The sequence below is a fragment of the Trachemys scripta genome, chromosome 11 (genome assembly GCF_013100865.1).
Source record: "Trachemys scripta elegans isolate TJP31775 chromosome 11, CAS_Tse_1.0, whole genome shotgun sequence".
Lineage (NCBI taxonomy): Eukaryota > Metazoa > Chordata > Testudines > Emydidae > Trachemys > Trachemys scripta.
The window spans coordinates 8,383,491-8,403,082 of record NC_048308.1 but is presented as its reverse complement, the minus strand read 5'-3'; the positions used below and the strand labels follow the sequence as shown (position 1 = coordinate 8,403,082).

At 41.4% G+C, this 19,592-nt stretch overlaps 1 protein-coding gene across 1 annotated transcript in view; it reads right to left on the bottom strand.

Annotated features, from left to right (window-relative positions):
- Positions 1-7,969: 7,969 nt before the first annotated feature.
- EAF2 (ELL associated factor 2) overlaps positions 7,970-19,592 on the bottom strand; it is a 12,675-nt gene continuing 1,052 nt past the window's right edge. Inside the window, exons 2-6 of the mRNA XM_034785900.1 lie at positions 16,519-16,613; positions 15,623-15,759; positions 13,985-14,130; positions 11,983-12,249; positions 7,970-8,814 (exon numbers count right to left, since the gene is read on the bottom strand). Coding sequence (XP_034641791.1) covers positions 8,768-8,814; positions 11,983-12,249; positions 13,985-14,130; positions 15,623-15,759; positions 16,519-16,613 — 692 coding nt within the window. The 3' untranslated portion in view covers positions 7,970-8,767. The remainder of the gene's footprint in view (positions 8,815-11,982; positions 12,250-13,984; positions 14,131-15,622; positions 15,760-16,518; positions 16,614-19,592) is intronic.

Genomic DNA, 19,592 nt, shown 5'->3' with positions numbered 1-19,592 from the left:
CTGCCCCGCCTCTTCCTGCCTCTGCTCCACCCCCCAGTGCGCCATGTCCTCGCTCCTTCCCTCTCCCCCCCAGAGCCTCCTGAACACGTGAAGCAGCTGATCATGGCAGGCGGAAGGCACGGGGAGGGGGAGGCACTGAACCATGGGGCCCACCCATGGGTGGGAGGCGCTGGGGGGGGGGGAGCTAATAGGGGGACTGCCAGTGGATGCTCAGCAGCCACTATTTTTTCGGCTGTGGGTGCTCCAGCCCTGAAGTCGGCGCCTATGGCTATTCCAATATGAAATATTTGCAAGACACCACGTTCCCATACCAAGTTATTTCATTCCCTCTTAATGTGGCGTTGTAAGTGAGAATAGCAATTAGTCCACAGTACATGATCAGGGTTCACTACAGTTTCACTTAAACTAGTGTACATTATAAAAAGATCAAGTACTATCAGAAATCCATACTTCTATTAGTCTTCAACATATAGAACTCAGCTTGTACGTGGATCAGAGGGGGAGCCGTGTTAGTCTGAATCTGTAAAAAGCACCTTTAAGACTTGCATCTGAAGAAGTGAGGTTCTTACCCACGAAAGCTTATGCTCCCAATACTTCTGTTAGTCTTAAAGGTGCCACAGGACCCTCTGTAGCTTGTACCTGGATGTTTGCCTAAGATTTGAGTCCGGGGGTTGGGGATGGGTGGGAAAGAGAGAGAGGTTAAAAATATTCTAAGTATGTTTTAATGTAGGTTCACACCCCAAACTGGGAGAAGAGTTCATCTTTCTGCTCATTTAATTACATCCCCCCCACAAAAAAAAACTATTAAAACATGTCAGATAAAAAGAGTTAGATTAAAATCAAAATTCTGCTCTTTAGAAATGAGCAGGTTTTTAAGATGGAGAGACTCTTGATAGAGCAGAGAATGACTTAGAGGGGTCACTACTGGACTGCTTACCTTTCTCTTGGGCTCAACTGCCTGCCCTACTGAGCTCTAATTGATCCTTTCTTTCCCTTGTTGATAGCAGCGGCTGTACCACCTCCCTAAAGTAGCAGAATAAGAGCAACCGGTACCCATCCTCCTCGACTCCATGTGTTCAGCACTAGGACCCTTGTAAGCCAAGCTACACTGCCCTGTCTTTCCTTCTCCGGGCCTCTTCCTACATGCTCAGCCTAGATTTCCACACGAGCCCTTTCCTGACTGTTCTGCCACTCACTTGTGGAATGTTCTTGTGACGTTGCCCCCCATAATGCTTTATGGAAATATGCTTATGAATGTATATATAACATAACTGGAATTTGTTTTATGCTACATATGCCATGTAACATATCTCTGTAAAGGTTATGATCTACTGATTAATATTAATCCTATGTGTATGCATGTATCATTTTTGTATTCAAAGTTATGAATAGTGGCTGTGTACTTGTTTGATTTTAAGTAGCCTTAGTAAGGCATTTAGGCAGCTTCTTAAAAACGGAATTTGCAAGTTAAGTGCCCAATCAAGAAACACTTAACGGACAATGGAACCTTGGAAGACTCCAATCCACGTAAGAAGTCTACCTGGGGACATTCAAGATAGCATGTGATCAAGGGCTGCCACCTGTAAAGTTCTGAGTCATGCATGGACATGTGACTTGCCCATGTGACTCCAAAACTCCAGCTTGCAAATAGATTCTGCATAGGAGAGAGGAGGGGGTCTCCACCCACAAGAGAAAGTCTATGTAAGCCCCTGGGAGACCCCTCCATTTTACTTTCAGCTGGCTCAAGAGATAGCCTCTCCACCCCTAAAGGATACCCGAAAGAAACTGGAACAAAGGACAGTAACTACAGGGGTGTGAGTGTTTGCTGGACCCAGACTAGAAGGAGGCTAGTCTGTAAAAGAAGCTTATTGGAACATCTCTGAGGGTGAGATTTTACTGTAATTACTTTCTTACTGTATTACATTTAGACTTGCGTATTTTATTTTAGTTTGCTTGGTAATTCACTTTGTTCTGTCTGTTATTACTTGAAATCACTTAAATCCTACTTTTTGTATGTAATAAAATCACTTTTTACTTATTAATTAACCCAGAATATACATTAATACCTGGGGGGGTGGGGGAGAGCTGTGCATATCTCTCTATCAGTGTTATAGAGGCAAACAATTTAAGAGTTTACCCTGTATAAGCTTTATACAGGGTAAAATGGATTTATTTGGGGTTTGGACCCCAGTGGGAGCTGGGTACCTGAGTGTTGGAGACAGGAGCACTTCTTAAGCTGTTTTCAGGTAAGTCTGCAGTTTGTGGGACGTAGTTCAGACCTGGGTCTATGTTTGTAGCAGGCTAGCATGTCTGGTACAACCAGGCAGGGTTCTGAAGTCCCAAGCTGCCAGGGAAAACAGGCTTAAAGGTAGTCTCAACACATCAGTTGGCAGTCCCAAGGGGGTTTCTGTGATCCAATCCGTCACAGTTCTCTCCCGGGAAGCTTTCCAGGTTGCCCTTATCTCCTAAGCAGGCCTGGTTCTGATTCTCTCATCCTGGGGAGGTGGCCTAAACTTGGCACAGGTGAGGCTGAGTCCTCGGCCTCCCCCACCTGCTTAAAGGGCCCAGCCAGATCACCCTGACCTCAATTAAGCTACCAACCTTGTGGATTATGGGCTTGATTTTTCAGATGTGCTGAGCACGTGTTGCTCCCATTGACTCCAACTGGATTAGTGGGTGCTCAGCACCTCCGAGGTGCCGATACAAAAATCCTTAGGAAAAAAATGCCCTCTTGGGAAAAGTGATCAGACAGGAGCCAGATGTGTAGACATCAAATCTAAGCTTTTTCCTTTCTCTTAAAAACAACAGATCTAGTCATGTTCTATGGTTTAATTGCTTACCTATGTTCACAACACTTGCATCTTCCTTGTCACTCAAACCTGTAAACTGGAAGTCATCTCTAATGCCTCTCTCCCCCCATACCCCACACATCCAGGCTGGGCCTAGCTCTTGCAACTTTCCCCTCCCCAGTGTTTCTAAGGTTTGGCTTTTCTTCACCCCCCCCGCCCTCAGCTAAAACTTTTGTCCAGGCCTTCATCATCTCCCACCTTGAATTTTAAAGGGAAGAACAGGTTAACAGAATGATCTGAAAGGTCAATTAAGACATCAATCAAAACCATTAGTCTGCAGTACTATATGTACACCTCTACCCCGATATAACGCGACCCAATATAACACGAATTCGGATAGAATGCGGTAAAGCAGTGCTCGGGGGGAGGGGGGAGCGCACTCCGGTGGATCAAAGCAAGTTGGATATAACATGGTTTCACCTATAACGCGGTAAGATTTTTTGGCTCCCGAGAACAGCGTTATATCGAGGTAGAGGTGTATCTAACACACACACTTATTTGTATTGGGGTCATGCCCTCAGAGCCCCATATCGCGTTGTGCTAGTTACTGAACAAAAACATAACCAAGACAGTCTCTGTCCCCAAAGACCTTACATTTTCAAGCCCAGATCCTGCAAACACTAGCGCATGTTTAACTTTACTACCATGAACAATCTCAAGAATGAAGAACTTTGAAGTTAATGGGATTACTTAGATGGTAAAGTTAAGCACGTGCAAAAGTGTTTGCAGAATCAAGAGCTAGGGTAGAACATGTAGTTACAACAGACATGGAGAAAATAAGAAACAATGAGATATTATAAGCCAACATCTATATATACACACAATTTATATCATTGCAATGTGCCTTTAAAAGCAACTCCTCTCACTCTTTATATTTGCTGTGAATGCTAGAAATACCAGCTGTAACAGCTGAACCAGACAGTCTACTCCTAGCTGGGCAATTACCTTGGGCACGCCTAGGGAGGGAGCAATTACATGACAAAACACATGCACACAGTGAAGACTAGTATTTGCTGTGGTGTGGCCAGACAAGTTTCTTAGTCTGGTACCTTTCAGTAATTGGATAGTAGCTCCTAAGTCAGGGCCAGCCACAAAACTAACATTCCCCCACAAAAAGCACAACTTTCATACAGCCCAACAGAGAGTAGTCCACTTTGGCTTGAAGGGTAGAGTGCAAAAAAATTGTTGGAGGCGGTAAGAGAATGAGCCTTCATTTCTGTGTCTGCAGCTTGGGCTTATCATTTGCTTCCTTTTCATTCTCCTTTCTGGTTTGGGCTGGCACAGAGCCACGCCAGTCCTGCTGGTCTACTACCCTGAAGTATTTTATCTGTAGCATCTCACATTAGTTGTTCTGAGCTAGCAGCTTTCATTCACAGCAGTTGCCAGAGAGAGGACGCTTCTCTCGCAACATTGCCAATATTGCAAAATATTCCTCAAAGGACAATTTCTGAAATAAGCAAGTAGGGTTTAGAGTTGCTGGAGACCCACCTACAACTGAGCAGAGTAGAAAAGTGCAAACATTCTGGTTCATTTTAGGTTGTTCTCTTACCATCTGAAGATAAAGAACTAGAAAGCTTCACATGACCTATGGCAACTGAAAGGAAGCATCCCCCCACCTTTTATGAATAAGTTCTCCTTGACTGGCTTGCCCCTTCTCATCACATTCCTAGTGATGATTTATATTCTTCTCCCCACACATTTATTTGCTGCTTTTTTGGTCTGGAACATTCTAGGATTGAGGGAAACACAAACACTGCTATACCCTGAAGACAGCTTCACTTCTTCTGGCTGCTTAGCAGCCCTTTCAGGACCTATCAGGACCAGATGATATTCAGACAAGAGTTCTGAAGGAACTCAAATGTGAAACTGCAGGACTACTAACTGTAGTCTGTAACCTATCATTTAAATCAGCTTCTGTACCAAATGACTGGAGGATAGCTAATGTGATGCCAATTTTTAAAAAAGGCTCCAGAATTGACCCCCAGCAATTACAGGCCGGTAAGCTTGACTTCGGTACCAGACAAACTGTTTAAAATTATAGTAAACAAAATTGTCAGACACACAGATGAACATAATTTGTTAGGGAAGAGTCAACATGGTTTTTGTGAAGGGAAATCATGCCACACCAATCTACTACGATTCTTTGAGGGGGGTCAACAAGCATGTGGACAAAGGGGATCCAGTGGCTATAGAGTACTTAGATTTTCAGAAAGCCTTTGACAAGGTCCCTGACCAAAGGCACTTAAGAAACGTAAGCAGTCATGGATAAGAGGAAAAGTCCTCCCATGGATTGGTAACTGGTTACAAGATAGGAAACAAAGGTAGGAATAAATAGTCAGTTTTCAGAATGGAGAGAGGTAAACTGTGGTGTCCCCCAGGCAGGGCCGGCTTCAGTAAGTGCGGGACCCAATTCAAATACCTGGCGGTGGTCCGGGTCTTCTGCGGCACTGAAGGACCCGCCGCCGAAATGCCGCTGAAGACCCGGACCGCCACCGGGTGAGTAAAAAAATTAAAAAGGTGCCTAAGTTAGGCGCTCTTCTTTAGGGCGCGGGACCCGCTTAGGGGGAATTGGCCTAAAGCCAGCCCTGCCCCCAGGGGTCTGTAGTGGGACCAGTCCTATTCAACATATTCATAAATGATCTGGAAAAAGGGGTAAACAGTGAGGTGGAAAAATGGCTGAGACAAAACTACACAAGATAATTAAGTCCCAAGCAGACTGCGAAGAGCTACAAAAGGACCTCTCAAAACTGGGTGACTGGGCAACAAAATGGCAGATGAAATTCAATGTTGATAAATGCAAAGTAATGCACATTAGAAAAAATAATCCCAACTATACATATACATTGATGGGGTCTAAATTAGCTGTTACCACTCAAGAAAGATCTTGGAGTCACTGTGCATAGTTCTCTGAAAACATCCATCAATGTGGAGCGGCAGTGAAAAAAGCAAACAGAATGTTGGGAATAATTAAGAAAGGGATAGAGAAGAACACAGAAAATATTATAGTCTGTCTATATAAATCTATGGTACACCCACATCTTGAATACCGCGTGCAGATGTGGTCAGCACATCTCAAAAAAGATGTATTGGACTTGGAAAAGGTTCAGAAAAGGGCAACAAAAATGATCAGGGGTATGGAATGACTGCCATATGAGGAGAGATAAATAAGACTGGGACTTTTCAGCTTGGAAAAGAGATGACTAAGGGGGGATATGATAGAGGTCTATAAAATAATGACTGGTATGGAGAAAGTAAATAAGGAATTGTTATTTATTCCTCATAACACAAGAACTAGGGGTCACCAAATGAAATTAATAGGCAACAGGTTTAAAACAAATAAAAGGAAGTATTTTTTCACACAACACACAGTCAACCTGTGGAATTCCTTGCCAGAGGATGGTCGGAAGGCCAAGATTATAAGAGGGATCAAAAAAGAACTAGATAAATTCATGGCTATTAGCCAGGATGGGCAGGGATGGTGTCCCTAGCCTTTGTTTGCCAGAAGCTGGGAATGGGCGACAAAGAATGGATCACTTGATGATTACCTGTTCTGTTCATTCCCTCTGGGGCACCTGGCATTGGCCACTGTCAGAACACAGGGCTAGATGGACCTTTGGTCTGACCCAGTATGGCCGTTCTTATGTTCTTTCCCTCTCAAGTGAATCCAGTAACCCTCTGCTGCCCTGCCCCGCCATGATTTGCTATCACTCAGGATATGTCTACACTACATCTGGGAACAAGCCTCCCAGCCCAGGTCCATGACTTGTGTTAGTGGGGCTCATGCTAGCGCACTAAAAATAGCTGTGTAGACATTGCTTTGACATTGCAGCTTGCGCCAGAGCTCAGTTGTGAAGGCCCACCTATCCAAACTCCAGTCTGAGCCACATTTACACAGCTAGTTTTAGCGCATTAGTGCAAGCCCCACCAATACAAGTCTGTAGACCTGTGCTGGGAAACTCACTTCCAGGTGCAGTGTAGACATACATCAAAAATTTTACAAAGACAGAGGGTAAGATCCTCAGGGTAAGGATCATGGTTATCTTCTTTTCAACAATCCCTAACCCACCTAGTAAACTTCAGCGTGCTGTACAAATGGAGAGCAATGCCTCTACCTACGGTAGGCCAAGAAGATGAGCAATATATGATCTAATAGAGGAGCAAAGGAGGATAAGATTGGTGTGGGGAAGAGGTAGAAGAATTCAGTGCAAGAAAACACTGCTACTAATTCTTAAGCATCTGCTGGCAACACTGCAGAAGTCCATTTGTAAGTGGTAGGCCTACATATGACTCCTTAACAATCCTACCACAGAGCACCCATGAGTTGATACTCGATCCCAGCAATTTAAGACCCCTGCACTAATAAGATATATGGTGTATGTGAACTGAATGTGCATTTCACTTCACAATAGGTCTAGGTTTACATATGGAATTTTACCCCATTATGTAGTCATGGGGCTGTGATTGAAAGTCATCTCTTAGTCTGACAGAGAAGAGAGATTTCATTTGATTTGTCTTGTCAAAGTATATTCCACACACATTTGCCATATTTAACGTGGCTAGCACCAAGGACAGTTTTGTAGATAGGTTCAGAATCCCACCCTCTCTTACTACAGATTTTTCAGGGCTTTTAAAGAAGTTATTCAACAAGCATGAACACATATTCAACTATAAGAAGACTGGACATGCAGATTCTTTCCTCCCTCCTTCAAATAAGATACAATAGTATACACTGATCACACTCATGGCACACACTATGAGAAATTATCAGCGCACAGTATCAATATTTTAATCACTGAGTCAGTTGTTTATAGTACTTCTCTGCCTGATGTTTCTTATGGCTATCTCCTACATCTATACATTTGGCAACTTAGATAAACTGTGCATATCATCTGCCATTCTAAAACGTGTGGTTCTTTCTGGCCGTATAATATACAAATGTGTAAGATGCCAATGTGGCGATTCTGTCTTCTTGTTGTTTTCTAGACATTTTAGACTTCATACTTACTTGTATACCGCTCTCTAATTTAAATGTTAGCTCACTGGTAAGGCTACGACATAAAGAAAATTCAGTCCATGTTACCTCTTGTTAAGAATTCTCATAATCATAACAATCAGTCCCATTAAAATTATAAATAATATTGCTTTATTAAATTAATTGTATTAAACTCCTAGAAAGGAATTCTATGATTTCAGTTACAGAATTAAATGAAGGAAACTCATTGCTGTCTTTGTAGTTCTCTAAATACAGATAGGAAGAGGCTGTAAGGAGTCCAGCTGGTCCAAGTAAAGGCAGGGAAAAGGACGAGTTCCCTTAAGAGACGTAAGGCTCAGAAATATAAAAAGTCCTATAATACAATGAAACTAAAAATTCAATGATGTGTCGTAAACTGTAACTGCAAGAGTGGACCGTACCATTCAGCAGTTTCCTTAAAATTATCAACTGTGAACAGAACAACAACGTAGCGTACACAGCAGATCTCAGCTGTTCTTCCTTCCATCCCTCTCAAAAAAAAAAAAAGTTATGAAATCAGCACTAAACTGTAAGGACAGGAGGGAAACTTGCCTCCATAAATACTAGAAATTTCCCCATTCCCATATCTATTATATAAAGTAACTAGCTGTTATAAGTCAGTTTCAAGTACAACAGGTGGTTGAGGCAAAAATCAGAATCCGTTCATAAGAACCGATACTGTAATACAGTAATTTGGAAGAGACAAACAAGTACCCAGAGCAGTGATTAGACATGAGTGCTGCTATACCACAGACCTGATGTGCCAGTAGAAAATTAAGATGTCTCTATTTCCAAAAATTGAGGACATTCATTTCAATCTTGGGTAATCTAATCTTAGTGCAAAATAGATGCTATGACAGCTTTAGCAAAGAGAGGTGATGCATCTTTATTAAGGCCAAAATCTTGTTCAGTCATCACTGTCACTTCCAGATTCACTCAGCAGCAAGTCATTTCCTAAAATAGAAGATAAAGTCATTGTATTAGTTCCATTAAACTAAGACTAGTTTTCCATCAAGAAAAGTTCTTTTTTTACCTATTCAGTATTTTCTATTAGGAATTTAACACCAAAACATTTTATATGTCTAAACTCTCATCTGTTGTCTTAACTACTGGAGTGGGAATCTTAGGGCTACATCACTTATCTGTGACCTTTGAAAGCCCTGCATTACTCACACTTAATCCACCAGATTGAATGAGTTTTTGTACGGGAATTAGTGCAAGCAGGCCACAGCGGACTAGCTAGCTTCCCATCCACCTTCGGATACCTGATCAGCAGGGAAGCTGCTGGGAAATGCAGTTTCATTTAAAAAAAAAGATACGAGTTATTGTTGTTTGCATGTATCTAAATGCCTCTTGGATCTGTCTGAGAGCAAAGCAGTTTCCAAATCAAGGTGAGAACAAGTTGCTTGACGCACCTTTTCAAAAAAATAATCAGGATGTTGAGCAAGACAGCAAACAAAAGATCAAAGGAAATATTTATGTATGCTGTCACCAAAAAATTAAATGGGAGTTATTTTAAAATGGGACACAAGAAAAGTGACTATCCAGGGCTTGCAACAGCTGTCTACATAACAGAAAATAAGTTCTCCCTGCTATTTTTTTTTCAACTTGACAAGCAGTTTTTCTCCCACTCCCCTCCACCATCTCCTACATATAGGATAGAGGTTAAAGGGATACTGTCAACAGCAAATCTATATTTTTTAAAAATGAGTTAGATGTAATTTCAGATACTGCATCAGCCCTTCTATTCCTCTGCCAAATTGGTGGTTATGCAACTGCATTTTCCTTTATTAAAAAAAAAAAAAAAAAAAAGGAAACAAGGAAAGAATCTCTCTCCCCTTGTTGCTGGGTGAAATGCCTAAACAAATAGGAAAGCGACTAATGAAAGCAACTATACATAAAGTAGTCAGTTACGTATCAGCGGGTAGCAATCGATTTATCCGGGATCGATATATCGCGTCTCGTTAAGACGCGAGATATCGATCCCCGAACGCGCTCACCGTCGACTCTGGAACTCCACCAGAGCAAGCGGCGGTAGCGCAGTCAACGGGGGAGCCACGGCCGTCGATCCTGCGCCATCTGGACCTCAGGTAATTCGATCCAAGATACTTCGACTTCAGCTACCCTATTCACGTAGCTGAAATTGTGTATCTTGGATCGATTCCCCCGCCTCCCCCCAGCGTAGACCAGCCCTATATAACAGAGGTAAACTGGATTAGAGCGAAATTCTAAGCAGGTTTATAGCTAAATCAGCATGAAGTTTTAGACGGCTCACAAGGGTCCGAGGACCCACCTCCCTCCCTGCAGAGCTCTTAAGTCTCACAGGGTTCCTGGGCTCCTTGCTGTGGTTTTGGTATTTCTGCAAGTTTAAGACATCAGGGTGTTTCACTATGACAGTTTTAACTGGTGGCATCAGCCACCTGTACTTGGACGTAAATCTTTCAATGGGAGCTTTGCAGCTGTGAACTAGCCATTAGTCACTAAGATGGTTCATTTTATTCTCAGAAGTGTTTTTTTCTAAATGTGTGTAAAATGGCAAGTTTGAAAGTATTTCCATGTCTGAGCAAAGGGACTGACATATATGGAACTTTCTAAAGATATACTGATTGTAATATGAAGCCTATTTGCTTTAGGCCATGGAAGTTAAAACTAAAAAATTTAGTCCTCTTGCACAATAATCAGAGGTTTTCAGTCTAATCTTATTCCTGTGAAGGAGGTGGTATGTGGAAATAAGGCTAATAACAGAAACCTGATTGTAAGCTTAGCTACATCATCACAATATACAACTACCTTGTTACCAGTTTTAATTCCTTATAATAGTGAAACACAAGAGGACATATATATTGTGTATGAGATATTTTCACTATAACCAGTGTAAGCTGTCAAAAAACTTCAGTATATATTATCACTATGTAAATTAGGGCCTATTACCAAGTTTTTCCAAACTTGTGAGCCTGAAGTTAGGCATGTAATTAAAAGTGTGGCTTTGTTTTCAAACAGCAGCGGTGGGTGCTCATCAATTTTGAAAAACCAGGCCCGGTTTGTTTTGGGGCTAAGTTTAAAGACGTTTACATAGGTGGTTGCTTGCTGCTGTTCAAACCAGTGATACTCTTCTTTCTAGGCAACAATATATATTAAAAAAATCCCAGTTGTACTTTAAATATCTTAAATGTCATAATTTTCTTCAATCAAAACACTGTGAATTAGTTTTGGCTGTTGGTATCCTCCCATCCCTTCAACATGGAAAAAGTATGAAACACCCTCCCTTCCCTACATACATAGGAGGGGATTGGCACCTTGTAGGTTAGAAAAGCCTCCATGAATCACAAGACTTCTGAGTGGGTTAGGACAGTGGCTCTCAACCTTTCCAGAGTACTGTACCCCTTTCAGAAGTCTGATTTGTCTTAGGTACCCCTAAGTTTCACCTACTTGCTTACAAAAATCAGACATAAAAATACAAAAGTATCACAGCACACTATTACTGAAAAATTGCTGACTCTCATTTTACCATATAATTATAAAATAAAACTGAATATAAATATTGTACTTACATTTCAGTGTATAGCATACAGAGCAGTATAAACAGGTCTGTTTGTACTGACTTTGCTAGTGCTTTTTATGTAGCCTGCTGTAAAACTTGGCAAATATCTAGATGAGTTGATGTACCCCTTGGAAGACCTCTGCAGATCCCCAGAGATACATGTACCCCTGGCTGAAAACCACTGGATTAGGATAACCCCCTCTTGTAACTGAGTATTACCAGGATAATATTCCAGTATCATCTACTCAGGAAATCACACACATATGTTTTGGGAGTGCCTAAGCCATTCAAGCCTTTTCAACACAAATTACGGTTCTATAGTACCAATGTATGCAATTGGGAGGAAGCCAGTACGGCCTATGACATATTTTAAACTGCATCAGCTTTAATTTAATAGCTCTGATGGTCAAGTAACTTTTAGCCCAACTTCTAATTCAGAACTCAACTGAACAATGAAACCCCAGCATCTCTTCCCACAATTTTAATTACAATAGAGACATAGTTACAGAGTCTCTGGTTTTCTTTTAGATTCCTAAAGCATGAGATTGTTCTTTTCTTAGAGCACTGTCTTCTGTACTTACTTAGTGTATTCATCATATGGCCACCGCTCTCTTGAGATTTGTTATGACTGGCATCCATGTCACGGATAGCCTGTTGTGGTATGGCAGACATAGCAGGCTGTGGCTGCAAGTACGGCATTGACATAGGCAGAGACGGCTTAGCCCCCTCATCTTCTGAATCACTAGAACTATTTTCACTGCTGGATGAGGAGGATGATGAACTTTTTGATTCGGACGAACTATCAGAGCTACTCATCTGGTCCATGACACTAGCCTCGGCCTTTAGCTCTGAAAATAAGATGTAGAATAATTGAGAAACAAAGCAAGAGGTGTCTCAGAGTTTAAAGGGGATGGCAACAAGGGAAGCTCTGCACAAGCAAGTGACTGTAGTGAATGTCACAATATTATTACAAGTCATAAGTGAAGTGTGGGACACAAGCAACCTGATCACCCAACTTGTATGCTGTATTCCTCTCCTACACTCCTTGCTGTCTTACTTTTAGGCCACATGCTTTTCAGAGCAGAGATGCATTAGGGTTCAGATAAGGCTGCCAGCTAAGGTGCTGCCCCCTACACTTCAGTGGGCAGCACAACCTAACTTACCCTTAATATCGGTCTCTGATTAGTAAGTCTCTTTTTTCAGGCTTTGTTTAACACCTCTACAGATGTCTTACAGGAGTCAATAACTCAACTTAGACTCAAGGGACAGATAGTGAAAAAAGGAATTGGTCAGTGGAACATCTGAAGGTGCAGCAGCAACGGCTGGCAGCAATTTTGGCATTATAAACAACATGTACATGTTTGGCTAGACATTCATTGTTCTCAATCCCAAATTAAGCATTGTGGGATACCTGCAGCGATTGCCCATATTTTAAAATTATGGAACAGTTTCATTAAATCCTTGTTGATTCTTTTTATAGGTCTGGAAAGAATTTAGAATAGCTAGCAGGAAACCACCCAGACCCCAGCACACAATTTACTGTGGCCAAACAAGTAAATCTGATTGGCAGCACATAGGGACAGGGTTTTGGGATATGTTAGTCTTGGTGACGCACTCAGAACAGGTTCTAAACAAAACAAACAAGCCATGGAGAAAAAGTCTCAGGTTTCTCATGCACTTGAGCACACTTTGTTTCTTTTGCAGCCTTAGGTACTTTTAATTGCCTTTTTGTGGAGTAAGACACTCTGGTCAAAGTTTGTCTAAATCACAAAGAAAAGACATCTGCATAATGAGATATCTGGGGGAAAAACTGTTTAAAAGAATCCAGAGCACCCTTGAGAGCCAATATCAATTCAGATCAATAAAGCTACCACGTGTTAATCGCTTGCTGTATGAACACTAACACCTGCTTTTCTCCCCCCTCCACAAAAAGGAAATAAAGTGGGTCTCCTACTGAATTAAATTCAAAGGTTCCTACCGAAACAGTCTCCCAAGAACATAGCATGTGGCATTATTCTCAAGGATGGGATTTATGTAAGTGTTCAGTTGTCTCTTACCATATAGGGAACCACTTCTGCAGGTCTGATCTGATTTGGAAAAGTAGGGTGCTATTTGAATCTCTCTGACTAGATTTACATGATAATGAACTCATACAAATTTAGAGTTTTATTAAAAACTAAAAGAGTTATAAAGCATTTTAACCAAAGATTTGCTGTATGCAAAGGACAAAGAATGAGGAGGGAAGGGTGAAGTGAGGAAGAAGTGGAGGACTGGCTGATTTGGCTTCAGTGCCACAATCCTACAATTGAGCCTGTAGCTTAAGACAGCAGCAGTGGGAGGACTCAGTGAGAACTAAAGCAATGCTAATCATGACCTTCATAAGACTAAGAATTGATTTGATTCTCAATCCTATGTGGTTTCAAATACTTTTAGATTACTACTCTTGTCAAGACATCCATTAAACTTTAGAGAACATTGCCCATGTAACAGCTAGTGTGCACCTCATTCAAAAAACCCTTGGCTCTATTTATAATGCAAGTCTGCAAAATTTCTGAAATACTAAGTGACACAGTTGCAGTTTACCTCTCTCAATGTCGTCCATAGGAGAAGATGGAGACATCTTTTCTTTTGGTGGAGAATTTTTAACATTGTTTGGAGTCTTACTGGCATTTCGCATTTGCTGCTGTTGCTGCTCAATACGAGATTGAACCTTACTGCTTCCTTCAGCTCTGTATGACAGGATGAAAAATTGTAATTGATTCCAGAGAACAATATTTAAACAAAATAAAAACGCACAGTAGTCTAAGCTGTGTGTGAAGCTATTATGTTTTTCTTAACTGTATCACTACAGTTTTAAATTTCAAAGTACACTATTACAGTGGTTCCCACACTTTTTAACAAGGTATCCACCAACTGCATTTTGTCTTTTTTTGTGACCTACTATTACATATATGCACCCTCCATCCCAGCACACCACAACCATACTTCTGGCTTGGTGCAGCCCAGTAGAGAGGGAAGGCCTTGGGAGAAAGGGGGCTGGAGAGCGAGCCCACCCCACACTCACTCTACAATGATGGCTCCTGTCCTGTGGGACCAGAGCCGGCTGCCTACTCCTGGCGTTGTGACCTGACACATGGGATCACAGTGCTGTTCAAGTTTGGCCCGATGGCCCTTCCCACACCACCAGGCTTCCCCTCCACACCAGGCTGGGAGAAGTGTATATCTGCCTAGGCCAGGGCGCAGTGATAGATTAATCCAGCCCCTGGATATGGCAACCTATCTAGAACCTTCTTGGGACCCACCATTTGGGAAACACTGCACTACTACATTGGCATATAGCAACATATAGGTGCAGTGAGTACTATTCTTTTGATGTACAACATGCCATTCATATTGGCCCTTTGACCCGATCCTCTACTATGCTGTTTCACATTTTCTTCAGTCATTCACTAACACTTCATTAGAATGCTAGTGGAAGTGAGTTATATGTGGACATAGCATCAGAATGTGCGTTAATGGGAATTACATACTCGGTAGGAGGAGAATGGGTCCTCAATATTTTGCTAAACTCTTTCACAAGAATTTATGCTATTTTATTTACACAGTTCGAAGTCAGAAAATGGCAGCAAACAATTTCATTTGTGTAGCAAAAAGCTATTTTCCAAACTTACTATGAGAAAACAGTTATTGTCTCTTGCAAGGATATGCAATGTTTCTGTTCAAAACCCACCCTACGAGCCTAGACTTGAAAGCTATAAAGTCATTTTTGAGAATAATAATGATATGCTTTTTCATTCCATTGAACAAGGGTAGGTTTTTGTAAGGACCATGTTTGAAAAAGTGAAATTTTGCTAAAAGCTAAGAATAGTTGGTATGTATCCCAATTTAGACTTTCAGCTATTTCTAAGGGCTTGTCTACATGGTGTCTTGGTGCACACCAGCGAGGGTGTAAATTCTAGTGCACACCTGTGAGTTGTGCACTAAGTGGCCATATGGTCCCTACTGCACAATAAAAGTTCTCTTCTGTGTGTTGACATAGTCCTGTTTCAAACCGTACTAAATGCATGTGCACTAGGGTCCACGTGGCCAGTTAATGCACATGTTGGTGTGCAGTAGAATTTACACCCCACCTGGTGTGCACCCAAAAGACCATGTAGACCAGCCCTAAACCATTTTCATAATGAGTTAAGGACATAGCAGTTTCTTTTGTAAACCACCTACCTGGTTTTCTTCACAGTGATGTTACTGCTCAGTTTCTCTAGTCGACATTCTCCAGTGTCATGATTGATAATTAAGATACATTCCTTTAGATAAGGCTTCTTGGAGCCCTTGAAAACTGTTACTGGTGGAGTTGAACCCTATTTAAATTGGAAAAAATATCTAATTAGCATTATTTCAATAGACTTATTTGTATAAATACAAAATGAGCCTTTACAATATGAAAAGTTCATTGTAACTGATCATTTCTAGCCTTTTAAAATCTGTTACCAACTAATTCAAGTTAAACTCAGATTAGTAGTAACTAGGGGTGAAATCCTGGCTCTACTGAAGCCACTGGAAGTTTTGCCATTGACTTCAATGTGGCCTTGATTTCACCCAGCCAGTTTGAAATAAACCAGTAATCTCAATCCAGTTTTTAACAAACAGGCACAAACATCATAAAACTACTGCCAAAACTAGAATGCTTGTTGGCAATATCAGAAAAGCAATCTGGGATTACGGGAGGCTGAATTCTCCTCCCCAGTGGTGGTGCGTGCACTCCTACTCCTTTGGGATTGTGCCATAATGTCAATGCAGCAAAGGGAAGGTTGCACAGCAGCCAGTGTCCGTGCTGTACTTGTTTTATAGACAGAGAATTTTAGGGTTGTCAATTACAGCATATTTCCAGCATAGTGAATTCGCTTAATGTCACAGCATAATTACCTGACCTTTGTAATTCTGCATTTTCTGGTGCGATTATTTCTGTCCCAATGCTTTAAAAGCTACATGCATACAGGCTTGAAACAACAGCCAACTGAAAATGCTGAAATGTGAAACGCTTCTATATTCAAAATATATGGTGATTCAGTAAGAGAAGCCTCTTCTTTTCCCATCCCCTAATGGTATTCAGCCCTCACCTCAATGTTTGGCAGCGTTATTGTCACCTGTTCACCTTTGCCAACTTCAAGGTCTCCTTCAGAGGATGTATCAATAGATGCAGGCTTGAAGTCATCTACAAATTAAAAAAACACCCTGATTTTCGTGAGTCCCTTAAATACTGACACACATTTCATAAAATCTAACGGTGGTGAGTTTGGGGGGCCTTTAAAATAAACGACGTAGTATCTTTGCTAGTGCAGAATCCATCATTCCCTTAGCAGATTTTTCCATAAGCCATAGAGCTCACAGTGAAGGTGGTTTTCCTGATATTCAACCTAAATTTCATCAAGTTTTGGTGTTGGAGCTCTTCAAAAAAAGTTGAAAGATTTTGTTTAATAAGGAAAATTTCTCCTGTTCATCTCACGTTCAAAAAATGGCCAAACTAGTTTGCTAATACTTAAAGAAAAACCCTCCAAAAAAGCCACAGAATTACTTTTGGGTTGAGGCCAACCCTGGAAAACTTCAGCCCAAAAAATGGAAGTTGCATACAGCTGTGACTAAAAACAGGAGAGTAGACTGGAAATACATATACAACCCTAACTATAGCATGCTCTTACTGTATTAACAGCATCAAAGGCAAAACCATATGGACTAGCAAGGTTGTGATGGTTGTTTTTATTTTTAAGTACATATATTTCTCTCTAAAATGGAATTGTTAAAAGCCACCATCATATACTTATTTTATTTTAATCTCCTTTATTAGCAGTCATTCTTAGAAACCTAACAATGTCTCCATTTGTGTGGATATGGATTTCCCCTCTTTGCATGTTTCAAAGAGCTGGACAATTAGAGATGAACATTAGTTTGTTTCATCAGAGTTGTCAGCCCTGCCAACAAGGTCTGCTAATGATTGTTACCAAACTAGCATAATTTATTTCCAAGGTCCTAAACAAGCGCCAACGGTCTCAAGCTCCTGTTAGCAGCACCTTACAGAGCTAAGCACCACAGTTCTGGTCCTTCTTGTGGTAAGAATGAGATTATGCCGGTCTGCAGTGGGTGCTGCTGGGTAATTAGCATTTTGGCCAATCTTTTCAGAAATGGCTAACTAAATAAATGTCCAGTTTACCTACTCGCAAGAAGTGTACAAGCTAAGATTACAATAACAAAAGTTAGAGAAAAATATGGCTTTTCTGTTTATTTTGTGCATTTGATAGCACTGTCAGTTTTGCTGATTTCCTTGTGTCTTTCTTCGCAGAGTGTCAGGAAAGAAAAACATTTTGAAACAGAAAAAAGGGATTGTAAAACCACAAAAGTCATCAGGAAAACTTAAAGGCAGGTGTAGAATTAGAGCCTATTTTTACTACAGGTTTCAGAGTAGCAGCCTGTTAGTCTGTATCCGCAAAAAGAACAGGAGTACTTGTGGCACCTTAGAGACTAACAAATTTATTAGAGCATAAGCTTTCGTGGACTACAGCCCACTTCTTCTATATGCATCCGAAGAAGTGGGCTGTAGTCCACGAAAGCTTATGCTCTAATAAATTTGTTAGTCTCTAAGGTGCCACAAGTACTCCTGTTATTTTTACTACTACTTTTTTATATATATATACTGAACTGATTGCAAGTTACAGCACCCCTTTAAATACACTCACAGCTTTTAGGTTCCTCTCACACCTTCCTCCTCAAAGATGTGGCCAACTTTATTAAATATGATTCCACTTGCTCACAGAATATACATTATCTATCTCATCTCACTGTATGAGAGCACACAGGATAATCTCCAGAGAACATGTGAGACACGGAACCTTGGGGATCATTCTATAAATAATGAGACAGCAGAACAAAAGCTGCAGCCCTAAATTATCAGAACCATAATCCTAACAGCATTTGTTTCCTAGATACCTTCAGAATCTGTGAGAACACACCTCCCAGGATAGTAGTTATTATGTACTCAGGAAGGGCACACTAGCTTTGAGAGCAATATTGCCTTTAATCTTTGACTGTTGAGAGCCCTGCCAAGGCAAAGGGCAGAGCTTCACCCCAAACTTTGTAGCATTGTGCCAAGACATTATTGTTTCCCAAAATATACCTTAATGCATGGTACATGAATTTAGTATACATAAAAGGAAGAACTAGATGAAGAAGGCAGGCACTGTGTGAACTTTACCCCAAACTTTACCAGCAACACATCTGCTCATTAGTCTAGCTCGGAGTCTCTCATGAGCAATAACTGCAACCTGCTGTGAACTGTATGGTTTTGTATTCAAGACACTGGATTTGGATTTGAGACACCTAAGTTCAATTCCCAGCTCTGCCATAGACTCCCTGTATAACCTCAGGAAAGTCTCTTCATTTTTCTGTGCCTCAGTTCTACATCTCATGGTTCTACGTTAAATCCCTTTCTCTTATTCTTTCTGTTGTCTGTTTGGACTGTCAGCTCTGCAGGGTAGGAACTGTTTCTTACCAAATGTCTGTACAGCGTCTACCTCAATGGGGCCCTGATGTTAGTCAGAGGCTCTAGGTGTTACCATAATACAAACAAAGAGTGCAGTAGTTTTGCCACATTTGATTCCTATCCAAAGCCCTCCCCCGTGCCCTCCTTGCTCTCCATGCTGCATCATGCCAACTTTTTCAAAAGCAAGTTCGAAAAGATCCAACATGCTCTCCTTCTGCCCCATCACCATCTTCTCTTTCTCCCAGTCACCAACAGCAGCCTGTTCCCCTACTCTAACTCCACCCAGCAGCCCCAATGACTTCATCTCCTCAACTCCTGATCTACCCTACCATCACTCTCAACCTCACAACAGGAAAATGCCAGGGTAAGGGAGATTAACCCCTGCTCCTTGCATCTGCCTCTCCATCTACTGCCCCATCTCTCAACCCAAAGAAGGAGGAGCCATCTGCAACCACTATCAAGTTCATCTCCTTCGACTCCATCTGCCAGCATAGAGGGCACTTATACAACATAGACAGACAAGTGTAGAGGTTACAGGGGTGTCGGGAGGAGTTCTGATTTCCACTGAGGTATGACCAGCCAGGCAGTGCCATGTCTGTGGGGAGTTATAAGGGTGCCAAGAGGGGGGTGCTGATTTTCCCTGGAGAGCATGTTGGATCA